Consider the following 18,000-nt stretch of genomic DNA (forward strand, 5'->3'; position numbering starts at 1 on the left):
TTGGACCCTCTTCAGTTTGCCTATCGTCCCAATAGATCGACTGAAGATGCCATTTCTCACGTCCTTCACTCCTGCCTCACTCACATCGACAGCAAAAGTGGGAACTATGTCAGGCTGCTATTTATTGACTATAGCTCAGCCTTTAACACCATAGTTCCCATTAAGCTAACACAAAACTCCTGGATCTAGGCCTGAATTCTTCTCTCTGCCTCTGGATTGAAGATTTCCTCACTGGCAGACCCCAGGCGGTGAGAGTAGGCCAGTTCACCTCCACCTCCATCACCCTGAGTGTTGGAGCTCCACAGGGCTGTGTGCTGAGTCCCCTGCTCTACTCTCTCTACACCCATGACTGTTTGTCCACACACAGCTCCACCTCGATCATCAAGTTTGCTGATGATACTGTTGTCCTGGGTCTCATCTCCAACAACAATGAGACGGCATACTTGGACGAAGTGGAGCAACTGACATCATGGTGCCAGGACAACTGTCTCTCTCTGAATGTTAACAAGACCAAAGAACTGATTGTGGACTTCAGGAAGAGACAGCATCGGTCATACTCCCCTCTCATGATCAGCGGGACACCGGTAGAGAGAGTGAGCAGCTTCAAATACCTGGGTGTGAACATCTCCGAGGATCTGACCTGGACTACACACATCCAGACACAGGTGAAAAAAGCCAGGCAAAGACTGTACCACCTGCGCCAGCTGAGGAAATTCAGGGTTTCACCAGCCATCCTGAAAACTTTCTATCGAGGGGCGATAGAAAGTGTCCTGACTCAGTGCATCACAGCGTGGTACGGGAACAGCACCAGTCACGACTGCAAAGCCCTGCAAAGAGTGGTGCGCTTATCCGAGCGCATCTCAGGCTCAGCTCTCCCGTCTCTGCAGGACATCTACACCAAACGCTGCAGAGGTAGAGCTACTAAAATCATCAGAGACATTAATCACCCTGCAAACTCTCACTTCACCCTGCTGCCATCTGGTAAGCGCTTCCGTAGCCTGATGGCAAAGACTGAAAGACTCAGGAGGAGTTTCTTCCCCCAGGCCATCAGACTCCTGAACTCAGTCACGTGACTTCACTTCACCCCCGCACACACATAAACATACAGTTTTTTAACATTAACATCCACATACTGCAATTGCACTGCACTTTACGTTCCTATTGTTACTGCGTAACAACCTGTAATAAACCTTGCACATTATACTTCTTTATATATACATATTATATATTTTATGTTAACCACTTATTTTTAAGTCTACAGTTTATCTCACTTATCATATCCACATATTTTTTATATTTTTTTTATTTATTTTTTTAATCTTATTTCCTATTTTTATCTTTTACTTGATTTATTTATAATTCTACTTATGTTAATACTTTTTATTCTAATTTTATTCTATTTCTATTTAATTTCTTGTAACTGTTATTTGCACTGTCCATGGAGCGGACCTGTTTACATTTCACTGCCAGTTGTATATTGTGTATATAACTGTGTATGTGACAAATAAAACTCTTGAATCTTGAACATTGTTAACATTAATGTTTTTCTTGTATTTAGCCCTCATTGCTTAGCCTACTAATTGGTCACACCCATACTCAATGGTTGTCAAATGTGACCACACCTTAACTATTTTTCAATTAAATAAATGTTCTACATTTTAGTTTAATATTTATTTAATAGTTTGAGGATATCTTTTAGGCCTACTATGTGCAATAATTATGGTCCATTAATGACCACTTAAAATATTTTGTATTATTTATATTACAATTGGTGCAGTAATCAAGGTTAAAAGAGAGAATTCCAATGCAAAGAGGTAAATTAGAGTAATTTTGTGGCTGGAAAAATAATAATTTTCATTTGTAAAGCCATGGTTTACCCACTAGGTGCTTGTATGGCTCTTTAATAAATAGACATGTATCTAGTCAGGTTGCTCAAAGAAGTATTGCAGATCATAACTACTTACTTATTTTTAGGTTTTGCATTTTGATCAAACTAGATTTCTTTAAATGTGAAATTTTAAAAAGTTAATAACTTACATTCTAATATTTTTAATGATACAAGTGAATATGAATGCAAGCAAATATAATTTAACCCCATTTAAAAAAAAATATATATATATATATATATATATATATATAAATATAAAATATAAACCCAAGAAAAGCTTAAAATAGTGCTAAAAAGACAAACTTATTTATCCTTATATGTGTACAGTAGGATGTATACATGATATATACGAAATCAATATTTGTGCCTATCACATGCCCCAGCCCGCCCGCCCGCCGCCACCACAAATTGGTTTCTAATCTGTGGGAAACACTGGTATCAGTAGGCTATATATTTATGTTTAACATGAAGCGGCAGCACCGCGTCAGACACGCTTCTGGTGTGTAAAGACAGAAAACGCCACGCAGCCAGTGTGTAGCCGGCCTTACATGAGTATAACAATGTTTGACTCCATCATATTGCCAGGATGATAATCCTCTGGTCTAAAGCACTATACACACCACCACGTGTTTCGAGGTAGATGCAGAAGAGAAGTCCCGTCTCTTCACCTGCACAAACCGCCACCATGCTGAATTTTTTAGGAAACCTGTGGACTTGATGACCTGACAGACTACAGTGTTTCCCCTAGAATTTTTTCCAGCAGCGTTGCTGTTACGTGCCGGAGGTTGTTACCAAGCCACTCGTCGGGGGGTCCGGGGGCATGCACCGCCGGAATAATAATTAAAAAAAAAAAAACTTAAACCATGACTTCTGGCAAGTTTTGTGGATAGAAATAGACATTTTGAACATTAAAATCCAAATTAAGCTATTCATTAGTTTAAAAGGTGACTAGCTTATAGCCTATTTTACTTCAATAACCTGCAGGGACGTGCAGAAAGTTCCTAAGGGGCAAGGGCTCAAATGTAAGAAAGGGGCAATATGTAAAAAAATAAAAAAAAAATTATAAAAATGTTTGGATACTATTTTATGTTTTTGCAAAAAGTCTCATGCTTATCAAGCCTGCATGATATTTTTTTTTACCTTTTTATTAATCAAATATAAAAAACAACAACAAAAAAAAACCATTTTTTTTAAGAGCATCACATATCATACAAGAGCTGCAAGTAATTTTCTCTTTGCCTTTTGTTGTTTGATTCACATTAATGGCTCAATCGTCAGCAGGTTTATTAGATGCTGCCCCTTTAAGACGCAGATCTAATATCATTCTCCCTTTTACGCCCATTTAAGCTAAACTGTGTTTAAGTGAATACTCTCCAAGCCTGTCATTTTGAGATATAGGCTATTTTGTTGTGTAGGCTATTTGATGGTTTAGTCACGCGAAGCATGTGCAAGGCGGTCCGTTTCGCAGCGTGCGTACACACACACACACACACGCCTTGAACTTGGAAACAGCGTCTATTGCGCGGATTATTGTGCTTTTCATTTAATCAAACACGTTCTGCAATTTAGCCAAAGTGGAGAGTGCATTTGACAACAATCACGGATTGTGTTGAATCTGACGTTAAATGCATGTTTGGGGAGAAATGACAGTGCACGCTGTGAAGGGAAGGAAGTTGAGCATAGTTTATAATAGTTTTACCTCATATCTTATTTTATTTTCGCTTCCAAGGATTAAAAAAAAGAAGATTAATATCACAGACCTGTGATATTGTGAAAGTGTAAGCAGACTACATTTTTGTTTAGTTCTCTTGCCATCGTCAATCTTTCTCTCTCCTTTACAGTGTGTAAGTGAATGTCGTGATATTACTGATCATGTGAAAATTTTGCAGTGGCGCTGAAAATCCAGCGGCGGCGCTGCGCCGCTGTGAATACATTGTAGGGGAAACACTGGACTAGACACAATAATTCACCATGGCAATGATAAATTGGAATAGAAAGACTACCGAAAATACACAGACTCGAACTGAATACAGACCTATTCTGCACTGAGCCAACGCAGAGCTCGGCAAGCGATTCCCTCTCGTGACGTAATATGATGCAATGTTGAAAAAAAAAAGCACTTTTTACAAGTGGCCAACGAAACGGCCACTTTATCTACTAAATTTGTGCTCCTATGTCCTTTTAAAACATTTTAAATCCTGCCTTACCTTTAAATATGGTATTTTCATATAATGTTATTCATTTGGAAAAAAATTACATGCAAATTACAAGCAAAATCCTCTCCTGTATTTATTTTTCCCCCTAGCAGACTAACGAGCAATTGATATTGCATGGCTATCCTGAAGCAAATATTACCTGACAGTGTTTACAAGCTGTTTCACTGACGTCTTTCCGCGGTTTAAACACTTTGAGTGTAGATTGAGTGACAATCCTTTTCAGTAAGTTTACCGTTTCTTTCAACATTCCTTCTGATGTTCATTCATGTTTTTCATGCTATAACTAGTAGTAAAGTCGAAGAGATGACAGCGATCTGTCATGCCACATTAAAGAACTTCAAAATTAGCGATCAGCTGATAATCGGGTTTACCGATAAGTTTCCCGATATTTAAGCATTTCCCCATAATCGGGTATTGGGGTTTTGTTATATTGGATCGTAATGCAATGGACTGTGGCCTACATTAAACCTTTAAATAAAAGGTTTACACAGTCATATACAATAAACGAGCTTGCACAGCGACAGGAAATAAAAAATTAATGCAATAAACCTGCCTACCTTACCAGAGCATGTCAGCAAAGCAAAGCGGAGCTTCACTCATGAACTGCTCACCGGTAAAATGACGTGCGCTCAAATCCCGCTCCGACATAGCATTTCTCTGTACTGTAGCTTACTATACTTGTAGTCATTAAAACACGTAATTAGTTTCAGTTTAAATATTATAATGTTATTTTTTAATTTCATTTACGTTGAAAAGTGAACAGGACACATAAGATGCATAATGTCAGAAGACGGGGGTCTTCAATAAGTTCAATAACACGTTTGATTTGTTGAAAGCCTTTCTTTAAAGTGAATTTCGTTTTGTACAAATTGTATCTTAATTTTAATCTATGTTTAATCAACCAAATTGCCCGGATTTAATAAATAATAAGCAAATAGCCTATAACAGACAATGACATGGAGGCGCAGCGTGATCAACGGCTTAAATGAACAACTAGAAAAGAAAAAAAAACCTTAGTCAGGGGCAGCCCTTACTATTTATTTCAGATAGACCTATATTTGATCCAGCATGTCACAAAGGGAGTTCTGGGTTGAGTGCGCAATGCTGAGCGGAATGAGCTTCAGAAATAGGGGTGTGCCGGTTTCAGAATTGGTGATGACGGTTATGATGTGAGTAAAATGTGACGGTTCGTAACATAACCGTCGTCGGGGGGGGGGGGGGGGGGGGGGGCGTCATGATGGAGCGCCACCACACGGCCCCGTTGCGAGTGCGACACACTAATCCGCTTCTATAGTATTAGTTAAACTAAAAACTTAGCAGGGATTGCTCTGTAAATTAAATTGAGAATGTAACTAATGCATATGATATTTTAAATACTGTAGTCTATGCCAGATATATATAGCCTACATTTTGAAAATCATTTGAGGCTGAAACATCCATGCGTGTTTATTTTAGCACTTCCGTTAGTGAACCAACACAGCCTATAAAATATTTAAACGATTTTCAGTAAATAATGGTTACCTCAAGAATATAAGAAAATTAAATATTAGTTAAATATATACTATTAGAAAAATATTTGATTACTATTTCCCCGCAAAGATGCGTCTACCGCTCTGCGTTTTGAGATGAATGGGACACAAGCTGGATAGACACCTTCTCGAATATCTTCATCTTCATATTTTCTCCTGATGTTGCAAGGCAACACTGTTTGTAAAATGTCTGAAGAGCGGATTTTATCTTCCACAGGGTCAAGACATTTAGGCAATGTTTGATTATTCACTGCCAGAGAAAACGAAACTAAAATCACCGGCGCGTGTGTGAAATGCGCTATTCAAAAACCAAACTTGACGCGCCTTGCTAAGTTTAATAACAAGAACAAACTGTGTTAAATACAATTTGAAGTAAAAAAGTATTCGTCCCACAGTGTTTTTTTTGTTATACTTTCCCACAGTAAAGGATGTGAATAGTTATAATAGATTCATTATTTGGGTTAGTAAAAATAACGAAATTATAGTTTTAAGTAGAAAATAGTATTTATGTAAAGAGATATAGTATATTATCTACCGATTTACCTAATTACCGTGACAGGAACACCATGTTCACTTTACTTGGTTTTAGTGACGATCTGACAGGGGTATGTTCCCCGCAGTGCTAAAAACTCTCTCTGATGCTGTGCTTGTAGCACAAATACACATGTATTTACGTGCCAATTTTGCTAAGAGCGGATAGCGTGTTTCATTGTCTCTCCACCATGCTAGTGGATTAGCCGTAGAGTCATTTGGTTGTTCTTGGAGATAGCGGGTTAACGCGCGCTCTGATCGGTAAAGTGGCAGAGATTTCAGACCTCCGTTTATTAAGGAGATCTCCAAGATTTCTCTTCTTGGTAGGGGGTGGTGCACAGACCTCTCCCGAATCATCTCCAGCAGTAGCAGCCTCAGAAGCACCACTAACTCCGCCTCCGTTTCCCTCGTCAGCTGAGGGAACCTATCTAAAAAATGATTTTTTTTTTATGTTTGTAAAAAATATTTGAATAACACGGTTTTGGCGGTTATAGAGTTCTAATGACGGTGTTTAACTATAACCGTCGGTCTCACGGTTATATACTAACCGTCACACCCCTATTCAGAAACTAACAGAATCTTCACAAAGGCGCTCTCCACTGGAGGAAATATTACCGCTCTTTCTACGCACACACCGCCAACGGTCACAATATAACCTCATGTATGTTTTAACCCTTTAGGCGCCAGAGGTTTTTTCCTAAAACATTTGATTTTGACATCTTAATTTCAAAAGGCTATATCTTAAAAGTGATAAAAGATAGAGACTTTCTGTAAATTAGAGAAATATTAAGAATTACCCAAAGTTTATGTAGGGATTACATTTTCCCATCTAATTTGCATATGACGTCATATGGTGGTGGTCACCTTGGATTATGGAATTTTCATGAAAAGTCACGTTTAAATGATAAAATGCAGCACTTCTTTCCCCCCAAAATGTCCCTCACCTTCTGTATGCTATATTGCACAATACTGAATGCTCAGGTAAATAGTTAACAAACTGTAAATCGTTACCAATAAATGGTAGAAACAAACCAAATGCATGTAACGGTTGGCCTTTTGCTGTAGAGACTTTCCATTTACTACATACAGTAGTAGGCACTCTGATTCCATATATGGGGCACATATATATTATTCATATGACACACAAACACAAGTAGACAAGACCTGTTTAGTTCAAAAGATCACTCGCCACGGCAAGGCAAAGAGAGACAGACACGCGCGCCAAAGTGTGCACAGTTCGGACTACTGTCATTGTCATTGCGACTCCCCACCCTGCCTCCACGTTGCCCCCTAACTAGATTTGCAATACACGAGACGCGGTTCAGTACTGTAGTTAAAATAATCATACATTGTGATTTCTGGATTTTTTTTTTTTTTAGATTATGTCTCTCACAGTGGACATGCACCTACGATGACAATTTCAGACCCCTCCATGATTTCTAAGTGGGAGAACTTGCAAAATAGCAGGGGGTTCAAATACTTATTTTCCTCACTGTATATATATACATAAATATATATATATAAAACATTAAAGGAACTGTATGTAAGAAATGTATTTCAATTAATCATAAAATGGCCCTGATATGTCATTAGACATTAAGAAATCATGTTAATTTCAAATATTTATATCACTGACAACGGTTGTCCGGCCAAGATATTGTCATTTTAAAAGTGAAGTTGCAGCCCTCAACTGATGTTGACATATTGTGTTTTGGCCTGAAGCGCCACCCTGCACCTATCTACCAATCACGAAGTCAGTAGTGTTTCTGCATTCGGGTTGCCAGCTCTGCTCTAGTTACCACAGCTGCAGCTACAAACTTTTTGGATAAACAATGTCTAACTTTACGAAACCTAAACGACCTCGTTATGAATCAGAAAAACGTTGTGACAGTGTCCGAAATAAAACAAGGATTTGAGATGCCTTTGAAAGATAGAGACGGCTGAAAACGGAGAATAATTTGAAGACTGATGCCAACGTTGCTAATTTTCTCCTGGACAGGTAAGGTTCATCTATGTTTGGCTAACTTGTACTAAATGTAAATGGACATTTCAAATATTCATGACAGTCGAACAAAGATGTGCATGTTCGTGCAAAGTAACGTTAGGTTAGCGCAGATGGAGGAGGTGGGTCATTGAATTGAAAAGGTAACGTTAAGGAATTGTTTGGTAAATAAAAACGGCGAGTCGTCATTGCTAACCTTTTTTACAGTCTATGTTGCTAACATTAGTAATGCATTATCAGAGCCCGTTTCTCTGTCATTATGCTGGGACGCTGAGGAAAACAACATTAGCACGCCTATTAGCACTGTGTAAACGTATTTGAGACAGTAGCCTAACGTTACCTCAGTAAAAATGATTCCTCATTCGTTCTTCGCATATATAGTGGACAAAACATGCTGCAAGTTGACCTGTATGACCATTGCTAATGTTATTTAGCTTTGCTGTAATTTTACTATAGTATTTTTTCATGTGGGAATGTACTGTCACATACGAGCGTTCATATTTACGATTATATTTGGCTAATCGCCATTAGTACATTTTTGCGATTCATAATTACTTCACAAAACATCGCTCTTGAAGCATAAACATAATTAACAGAAAGAAAAAAAACCGCACTGTGTACGACTCGTCACTTGCCATTGAAAGCTCCGTGTAGCAGCCTACGTTCCTGCTGCATCCTGCAGCCTATCTGGCAGCCTCGAGTCAGGGGGAGGGGGAGAGGGGATACACCGCTCTACAGTAATTTGAAAGTGATTGCAGTACCAGTTGGCCACAGTCCTACATACAGCTCCTTTAAAGTCTCATAATTTTTTCATTTAACCCTCAGAGCCCGACGGCATCGCCCACGACGTCACACGGCACCTCCGATAAATATCTATATTATTTCATGAAACTTTTATCGATTTTCTTACCGTTTTTTCCAGCAGAAAGCTAACGAGCTAGCCATCACGGGGGTGTCTTTGGTGTCTTTGTAGCCTTTACAGAAGGTTTTCTATCCAGCCTGGAACATGTGCATCTTTTTGGAGTTGTTCAGCAATAAATCAAAACGCTTACATCCAAGATATATCCACTTGATGTCCATAATTTATACATTTTCCGTCATTTTTGCCGCTAGCGCGATGCTAGCTGCCATTTTGGATGAGGGTTTGACCAATGACAGGCTGATCCGTCATCCACGTTGGTGTGCGTCATTACGCATTACCACAGCTCTGTTATTGTGGAGAGAGAGAGGCGCACGGCCAGTGTTGAGGAGATAGAGAGAGAGACGCGCTGCAGTTTTGTGGAGAAAGTTTGAGGAAAAAGTTTGAGAAGAAAGTTTGTGGAGAAGTTCCTGATAGGAACTGTTTTGAGGCTTGGCACCAGTAAATATCCAAAATCCAAAGAGGCCAAAAGCGCCTGGACTTTTTTTGGAAAAATGTAAATAGTTTTGGTTCTGTATAAGTTATCATGTTTATTCCTGAGTTCCAGGACTCCAAAGACTTGAACAAACTGTTTTCCAGAGGAAATATGCTTAGCTTTTATTTATTTGTGTGTGTTTTCAATAAATATTTGAGTGATTCAATTTCTGTTTTATGTTTTCATTTGTCTTTATGGTCCCCTAAACTTATTTTACATTCAGGTGACATCAATGCAACACAAAAATTCTGACAGTGCTACTTGTCTTGAAAAAAAAGAGGTGTGTCAATTGTCTGTGCTCAACAGGGTTGATGTTTTACAAGCTTTTTTAGTAAATAACACCAGGCGGAAAATTAATTGTAAAAATACCCTTAGGTCTTAAAGGGTTAAATATATATATATATATATATATATATATATATATATATATATATATATATATATATATATATATATATATATATATATATATATATATATATATATATATATATATATATATATATATATATATATATATATATATATATATTAGTGCTGTCAAACGATTAAAATATTTAATCGCGATTAATCGCATTAATGCCATAGTTAACTCACAATTAATCGCATATTTTTATTTATTCTAAATGGCCCTTGATTTCTTTTTGTCCCATTATTTTTTCTTATTTTAATGCTCTTATCAACATAGAAAAGTGGATCGGCTTGCTTTGTTCAAATGTTTGTTTTATTGAAAACAACATTGGCATACTGTAGTGTTCGATTTCACACCAACATTCTCACTTGAAGCAGTCATTCACACTTGGAGCAAATAATCGCTCACACAATGTAGCACTGTCCATCAATAAAAGGGTGAAAAAAATACTTTGTTGCACAAACAGCCCCTTCAACAGCCCTTTCTAAGGGATCAAAACAGGGTGATACAAAATAAAATTACAAAGTGCACATGCAAGGTAAACTAGGACTCCGCCTATAGTGCAGTTAAACCAGGGGTCGCCAACTAGTGAACTCCGGTCCGAATCCGGACCGCGAGATGCGTCCATCCGGACCGCGAAGCCTTTTGACATAATGAAACAGTTAACGTTGCAATGCTCACTGTTACTACGTTCACTTCAGACCCAGACGCGCGGTCAAGCATGCAGTGAAGAAGAGACTGATGGTGCGCTCACACCGGACGCGAATGACGCGACATGCACGCCGCTTAATTCGCGCCGCAGAATGTCTATTTGCGTCTTTGCATTGACTTAAATCACTCGCGCAAAACGCTTCATTCGCGTCCGGTGTGTAGGCTACGCACCATCAGAGCAGAAAGCAGCGCTCAAGACAAGCACTTTTAGTTGAAGACCCCTGAGTTAAACCATGGCTTAATACGTTTCTCATTTCGGCATCTCACGCTTGCCATCCACGTCTACTCTTTTAATGGCCCAAACAAGTGTGGGCAGCCGCAGCGTGCCTGATGTTTTGTTTCCGGTCTAGCTAGTTTTTCTAACGTTACTAGTTGTTGCAACAGCATGTGAAAAAACTACAAAGTTTGTTAGACCAAAAAGAACGTTAATCTCGCGATAAAAAAATTAACGCCGTTAAAATAGGTTTGCGTTAACGGCGTTAATAACGCGTTTAACTGACAGCACTAATATATATATATATATATAAAATGAAAAAATTATGAGACTTTAATGTTAAGAGCCTGAAAATAACTTAAATATAAAACTGAATGTCTAATGTTATGATTCAAATTTGAGGATGATACTCTCAGAAATGTAGCTTCTGTAAGCTTTTATGTAAAAAAAAAAAAGTCTAGGCGTCCTTTCAAAAAGGCCATTTATTTCAGAACTTTTGTAATTGTAAAGAGTAGTTTTTCATTCAAATAAATCTGCAATAAACTGCAAATTATAATGGATATACAGTTACTGAAAAACTAAAGCAACTATTTACAGAAATTACAAAATGTAAAAAAATAATTTAGTTGATAAGATGTGTCAGTCATAAGAGTCTGCGCGCTCCACTGCGTGTGTGCGCTAAACTGCCAGGCACACGCCGGTGTCATGGAGACCGTGAGCAAGAGTAATATTCAACAATACTGCTTACAAACACTGCACAAGACAATGCCTTTTAATTGGTTACTACGTCCATCAATCAAACCTTTGTTCCTCTATATGTTGACTCCTCAGAAAGGCTGTGATTGAAGCAGAAGCAGAGAGACCTGGGAGGGTTTATATTATGCGGAAGAGACTATTCTTGCAGGGGATATCACCAGAAACTGCTTAGAATCGATATTTAATTGAAAATGGACATGATGGATTACTCTAACGCAAAACGCTCATGCAAACAACAGGGGATACAACAATTTTCCTTATTTTTTTCGTTGTTTTGGATTAAAAAGTGGGATGCATTTTGAAGAGTGGACTCTTACAAGGACATGCATGCGTGTGTTTCATGGTTTCGTCCGATCGACAGGAGATGAAAGATGAGTACTGCGTTTGTTATGCTAATGTTTAAATGGCCGGTCCTTCAGCATTTCATTTAACCCTTTCCTCTCTGGTGTATTTATTGAAAAAACAAGTTCAGAACATGAATCTTGAGTGTTTTAGCTTTCAAATGATGCATAGTTTGTGATAGTTGATTGAATATTTTGATTGAATATTTTGTATATATACATATAACAAAAAAATAAATAAAAAAAATATATAATATATATATATATATAACAAAAGTAAATATAAGTACAAACACGCCCAATTCCGTCAACCCCTCGCCCACGATGCGGTGCATAGTTAAGAGGTTAATGCACAAATTTAATGTGGTACATGCTTGATATGTAGTTTAACCATGGCACTAACTAACTTGGCACTTGCATGTTGGAAAAGCGTTTTATATTTTAATTTTTATATTTTAATTTTTATCTTATTTCCTATTTTTATCTTTTACTTGATTTATTTATAATTCTACTTATGTTAATACTTTTTATTCTAATTTTATTCTATTTCTATTTTAATTTCTTGTAACTGTTATTTGCACTGTCCATGGAGCGGACCTGTTTACATTTCACTGCCAGTTGTATATTGTGTATATAACTGTGTATGTGACAAATAAAACTCTTGAATCTTGAATCTTGAATCTGAATTTAATTATCTCTGTGTTGTCTATGCTCATCATTCGTTTTCTAAAGTCACGTTCAGTCCATTCACTAACCGGGTCGAGGCTAAGGAATACTCCAGCATGGCCGCCGTATGTCATGCAAAGTTGACAGAATCCCGTCACTTATTTATGTTCTACATTTGAAAACATTAGACTTTAATTTGACAAATGTATTTTGCTTATTGTTAATATAACTGCTGTTGTTATAAATAAAAAGAAACTGTGAGTGCAAAGCTACACTGAAGCATTAATGTTTTTTATCAAATTTATGCTTTATTTATTTGTTATTTTTACATGCTATATTTGTCATCGGTTTGTTCACCTGATCAAAGCTTTCATTTAAAAGAGACTTCAATTACTTATTTTTTGCACTCTTTCAGACCCCTTTATTTATTGATGTTGAAGTGTGTTTTGTTATGCATGCAAGGAGGGAGTGAAATTATAGTATAAACAGTTGTCATCAAAAACAGAAAATATATACATCGGTTATTGAGCAAATACACATGAATGTAATTAGTATTGGTTATATAAGGTCAATATCGGTCGATCTATCTTCAAAATGTTTACCGTTTGAATTCCATGATAAAACGAATAGAGTTTAAAAGCTGAGACTTTGTTTTATATAAAAAAAACTAAGCTTATTGGGATTAGGATAGAAGGCAAGCTATAAATAAATGCTTAGTGAAGTTGTTCATGAATCAACTGAAAACAGCATAGACTAAAATATTGATTCGAGAATCTATATAGGTTCAATAAAAATGATGGTAGACCGATATTATAAACCCAGCCCTAATGCTGTCAGTTGTCATTGTTTCGATTAGAACAAAACTCACTTGTCCACAGAGAACTCGCCACCCTCTGGCTTTTCATCAGCTGGTTTATCAAAGCGGCGCTCACGAGGAGGTCGTCTGTCTGGCCGCCTGTCGGCGGGCCGACCCTCTCCTTGACCTCCTTGGTGTTGGGAGCTGGCCTGACCCTGCTGCTCTGGCCTCCGACCAACCCGCCTCATTCCTAAAACAGATATTCAGACATTCATTAAACACGGGTGAAAAAGCCCAACACTGAGATTTCTAAGAACCTGTGAATTAATTAAATTTGATTATAACTCATACTTCATTCAGAGCAAATGAGAACTGCTTTTATGAAATGTATGCTCTTAGATCTGCCTGCTGCATGTGGTGGCCAAACGTAGTTGATACTTCTATTAAAGGGTAACTAAACCCTAAACCAACTTTTTTTAGTTAATGATCTGTAATACTGGGGCTTTATTAATGCTGTTCATTGATTCGAGTAAATGTCTTGACATTTGAGTATAAAGTGTTTTAATTCTATAAAATATGGTGTAAAACGCCAAAGTGCTGCCCTCTTAAGGTTGAACGGTGGCTACTGCTGTTGAATTTTCCTATTGGACGTTGTGGTACATCGTGACGTAGGATGGTACTTCCAACGGCTCACTATCCGCGCCCCTGGCACGAGCTCACCACGCCCTCAGAAATGTTTCCCCCAATCACACGATGAGAACTGCTTCACTCCAGTATGAACTGTCATGTTACATGAAGTAGAAACATTATGAATGAAACTCACTTGACACTAGGGCTGTGCAATTAATCGAATTTCGATTTCGATTTTGCCTCCCAACGATCACCAAAATAGTACAATCGAGAAAAAACGATTATTTTGCCTTGCGTTCTGAATGAAACGCGCACGCGCACATCCGCCCCTCCCGAACCCACAAATCTCTCTCAGTTCGTGAGTCTCGTGTGCATATCATCCGCTGGAATTTAAAAACTCGGCGCGAGTAAAGATGGCAGAAGGAGGGCAGTTACAGCAGCGTTTGGTGAGCAAAAAAGGCAAAACCAACTCCGTTGTCTGGGAACAGTTTGGCTTCGAGGAATCAGACGACGAGCAGAAACATGCTAAGATTTGCTACATGGTAGTGGCTGCAACGCAAGGGAACACCACGAATTAGTTTAACCACTTGAAAATTAAACAGAGTGACCTATGACAATCTAATAAAGAAACAAAAACTGACGAGAGCAGGGGAGCCGTGTAAACGTCCTTTTTTTCCTTCATATTTTTCAAATAATTCTCTCTTTGTAAACTTTGTTCAATGCATGCGAGATTGCGAGTGCTGCCATATTTTCGAATATGACCAGTCGTTTTCACCGTCATCACCCGGGTTTAGTGCTTTAGGGTTTAGGTTTAGAATGAGAAGCCGCGCGCGCTGTGAGGAAATGTGTCTCTGTGCGTTCATCCGAGAGCGCGCACACGTCTCTCAGCGCGCAAATATTGAGTTCTCTTTCAAGTCTTGCTCTTAAACGGACAAACTCACACAAAACGTATGTCAACATGTCCATCTTGATGAGTATCTTAGCTGACATAGTCTGTATATGCCTTAAGTGAACTTTATACAGTCGATAAAGAAGACGCGAGGTCTTAAAGGGGCAGTAGCCTTTACTGCTGTCTGTTTAATGTCAAACAACAAAAGACAAGGACATTACTCACCGCTCTTGATTGAATAGCTTTTGTAAGTTTAATAGGATTAATCTTTAATTTATGCACTCAAATATGCAATGTTATTTTACATTTGATACATTTCTGTACCTGAAAACTAATGTTAGACGTACATGAAAAGCATAGCCGAACCATATTGTTGATCTTATTTATTTGTGGTTATCATTTTTACGTGAATACTTTTATACTTTGATTCGAATATATGTTATATTATTTATTTTAATAGTTCAAAAAGTACAACAAATGTTACAATTTCAATTGAATTGTTGAAAGGTGTATTTTTAATAAATACAACACATTCCCAAAGTCATGTGAAATAATCGTGTTACATAATCGTGATTTCAATATTGACCAAAATAATCGTGATTATGATTTTTTCCATAATCGAGCAGCCCTACTTGACACTTGCTTTAACATTGTAATGAAGAAAATACGGTTAAATAATGTAGTTGTCAGTACACGTCAGGCTTTTCTTGTGATATTATTGCCGCCTGTCATGTGTACAAATCATTTTCATACATGAGACGCGCTTTCAAACCCTGACACGCAAGTGGTTGCCTCGGTAACGAACAACAATACCGTTACGTGCTGGCGTATATAGTCCAACTTATTTGAGGAAATCCGTTTATAATAGGCTTTTAGGTCTGAACTTATTGATTCAGTTAATTTGAATGAAAATACATCGTATGTATATCAGATATCTGATCTATTTTTAGTGGCATTCAGTTTAAGGATTTGACTGTTCATAGATTAGGTCAGTTCTCTTGCGCTGCTGCTTCACTAGCATCGTCTGCATCGGGAGTTGACGCAGTTTGAGCCAGCGGCTCGCATTGATAAGGCTCTGGGTTTGTGTCTACAGACCTTTCACCCTCCTCCACTTCAGGTGAAGGTAGGAGAATGACCGCTCAGTTGCAAAGCTGGCGTCACTCCAGTCATTCTCCGTCTTTGCGACTCGCGAGTCAGACAGCTGTCAATCAACCCGTCACTGCGGGTCTCAGGTGCACACCCTCCGCTCAGCCCCGCCCTCGGTTCGTCCCCTCTGTCTCCGCTGGGCTCTGCCCACTTTTCCAGCATTTTTTAAAAATTGCCAGTGGGTGGAGCTCTGAGCAGGGGTTTAGTTACCCTTTAATGAAGTTCTACTAGCACTTAGCTAGTATTTAAGCATATTGTGCGCATGTGGGCTGGTACCATAAAAGTAGTCTACAAGTTCACTTCCACTGTATGTAAAAAATAAAGACACCATGCACATAATATACGAGCAAGCACACAAGGGTCCATACATTATAACATTTGGGTGAGTTTTACATTTTAGTGCCTTACACAAGTTCATGAATCAATCCTAATTATGTTTAAAGATCTTAAAAGCACCAGGCTAAAGATATTGTCATTTAAGCAAGTAAGAAAAAAAATTAAATATGACAATATGAAATTACACATCAGACTCTCTGGATCGGACACATGGTCAACACTAGCCTAAATTTGACAACTTGAATGAGTTACTGCAAAGACCTTCGTTACTATCACGACACACTGAAAGTGCTCTCATACATATTTGCATTACATCAAAACACGCCGACCTTTTCTCCATGCATACAGTGAAACAAAACATCACATTATTCACACGAGGCTAGCACATTAGCATGTAGCTATGGCAGCTAACGTTACGCAGTTATAAATAATGTGAGGTTGATAAAATCATGATCAAATAGAGATGTTGACATGTCTGAGGAAGACAACAGGTGAATGAAACGTCACTAGGGGCATTTCGCACTCAAAATATTGTGTTAGGGCACATCAGATGTCGACAACACCAGCAGCTCCATGTTGAGTTCACTGCTGTGTTTATATGGACACTAGCACATCGTCTGTTACCTTTTCCCATAACCCACTGAGCTGCCTACCTACACAGCATTTTTGGGCACCACATGCGCGTTTGAGAGTTTCATGTCAGCCTTTTTATGCGCGTTCAGACTCGCCAGCGTTTGGAACGTGTCTATAATGTCCAAATAATTTCTCGGTTCTTAGGTTTTGAAACCCATCCGATGTTTAGTACTGAAACTAATACATACCCTCCTTCTTAAGTGGCACAGGGGCCTGGATGTCTTCTTTCTTCTCTTGTGTTGTATTTTTCCTGTCTTTCTGGGACTCTTTCTTCAGCTGCTTAGCGGCTTGAGCTGCCGTCTTCGAGGCGCCCGACGCGGCCGCATCTTTCTTCTTGTTTTCGGCCGCCTTTAATATCTCGAACGGATCGGATTCGTCATCCAATAGCTGGTCGAACCGATTGGTAACAACGCAGCCGAAGCCTTCTTGCAGATGCCCGGGCATGATGGCGCCCCAACAACGGGATTCTCCTCCGATTCTTCGAGGCTTCGAGCGAACGGCTCACGGTGGACAACCACAAGATGGCCAAGGAAGACACCTGCTTCTCTTCCGGCGCTCTCAATATCCGGGACATTACCGCTCTCGCGTCATATGGGGGGTGTAGTTTTCCAAGTGTAGCCTACTATTCTTTCTATGTGCAGTTCACTCGAACATTATTGTCAAAGTATTTGAGATTGGTATGCTGGATGTCAAACGTTTATAGCTATGTCAAAAGTACACTGTTGTCTTTTTTAGAGCTGCATAACAGCAGAATTTAACTCTGTTTAAAAGTTAATAGCCTAATTATTTTCCTGTTTATTACTGTAAAGCTGCTTTGAAACAATCTGTATTGTAAAAGGAGCTATAAATAAAGCTGACTTCCACGTTGAAAAATGTAGCCAATCATCATAATAGAAGTTTGAACCAAAAT

The 18,000-nt window shown here is 38.5% G+C and overlaps 1 protein-coding gene across 1 annotated transcript in view; it reads right to left on the reverse strand.

The window, feature by feature from the left end:
- serbp1b (SERPINE1 mRNA binding protein 1b) overlaps nucleotides 1-17,672 on the reverse strand; it is a 122,450-nt gene extending 104,778 nt beyond the window's left edge. The window contains exons 1-2 of the mRNA XM_079819485.1: nucleotides 17,279-17,672; nucleotides 13,529-13,706 (exon numbers count right to left, since the gene is read on the reverse strand). Coding sequence (XP_079675611.1) covers nucleotides 13,529-13,706; nucleotides 17,279-17,534 — 434 coding nt within the window. The 5' untranslated portion in view covers nucleotides 17,535-17,672. The remainder of the gene's footprint in view (nucleotides 1-13,528; nucleotides 13,707-17,278) is intronic.
- Nucleotides 17,673-18,000: the final 328 nt, after the last annotated feature.

This window comes from Gobio gobio (assembly GCF_949357685.1).
Source record: "Gobio gobio genome assembly, chromosome: 6".
NCBI classification, from domain to species: domain Eukaryota; kingdom Metazoa; phylum Chordata; class Actinopteri; order Cypriniformes; family Gobionidae; genus Gobio; species Gobio gobio.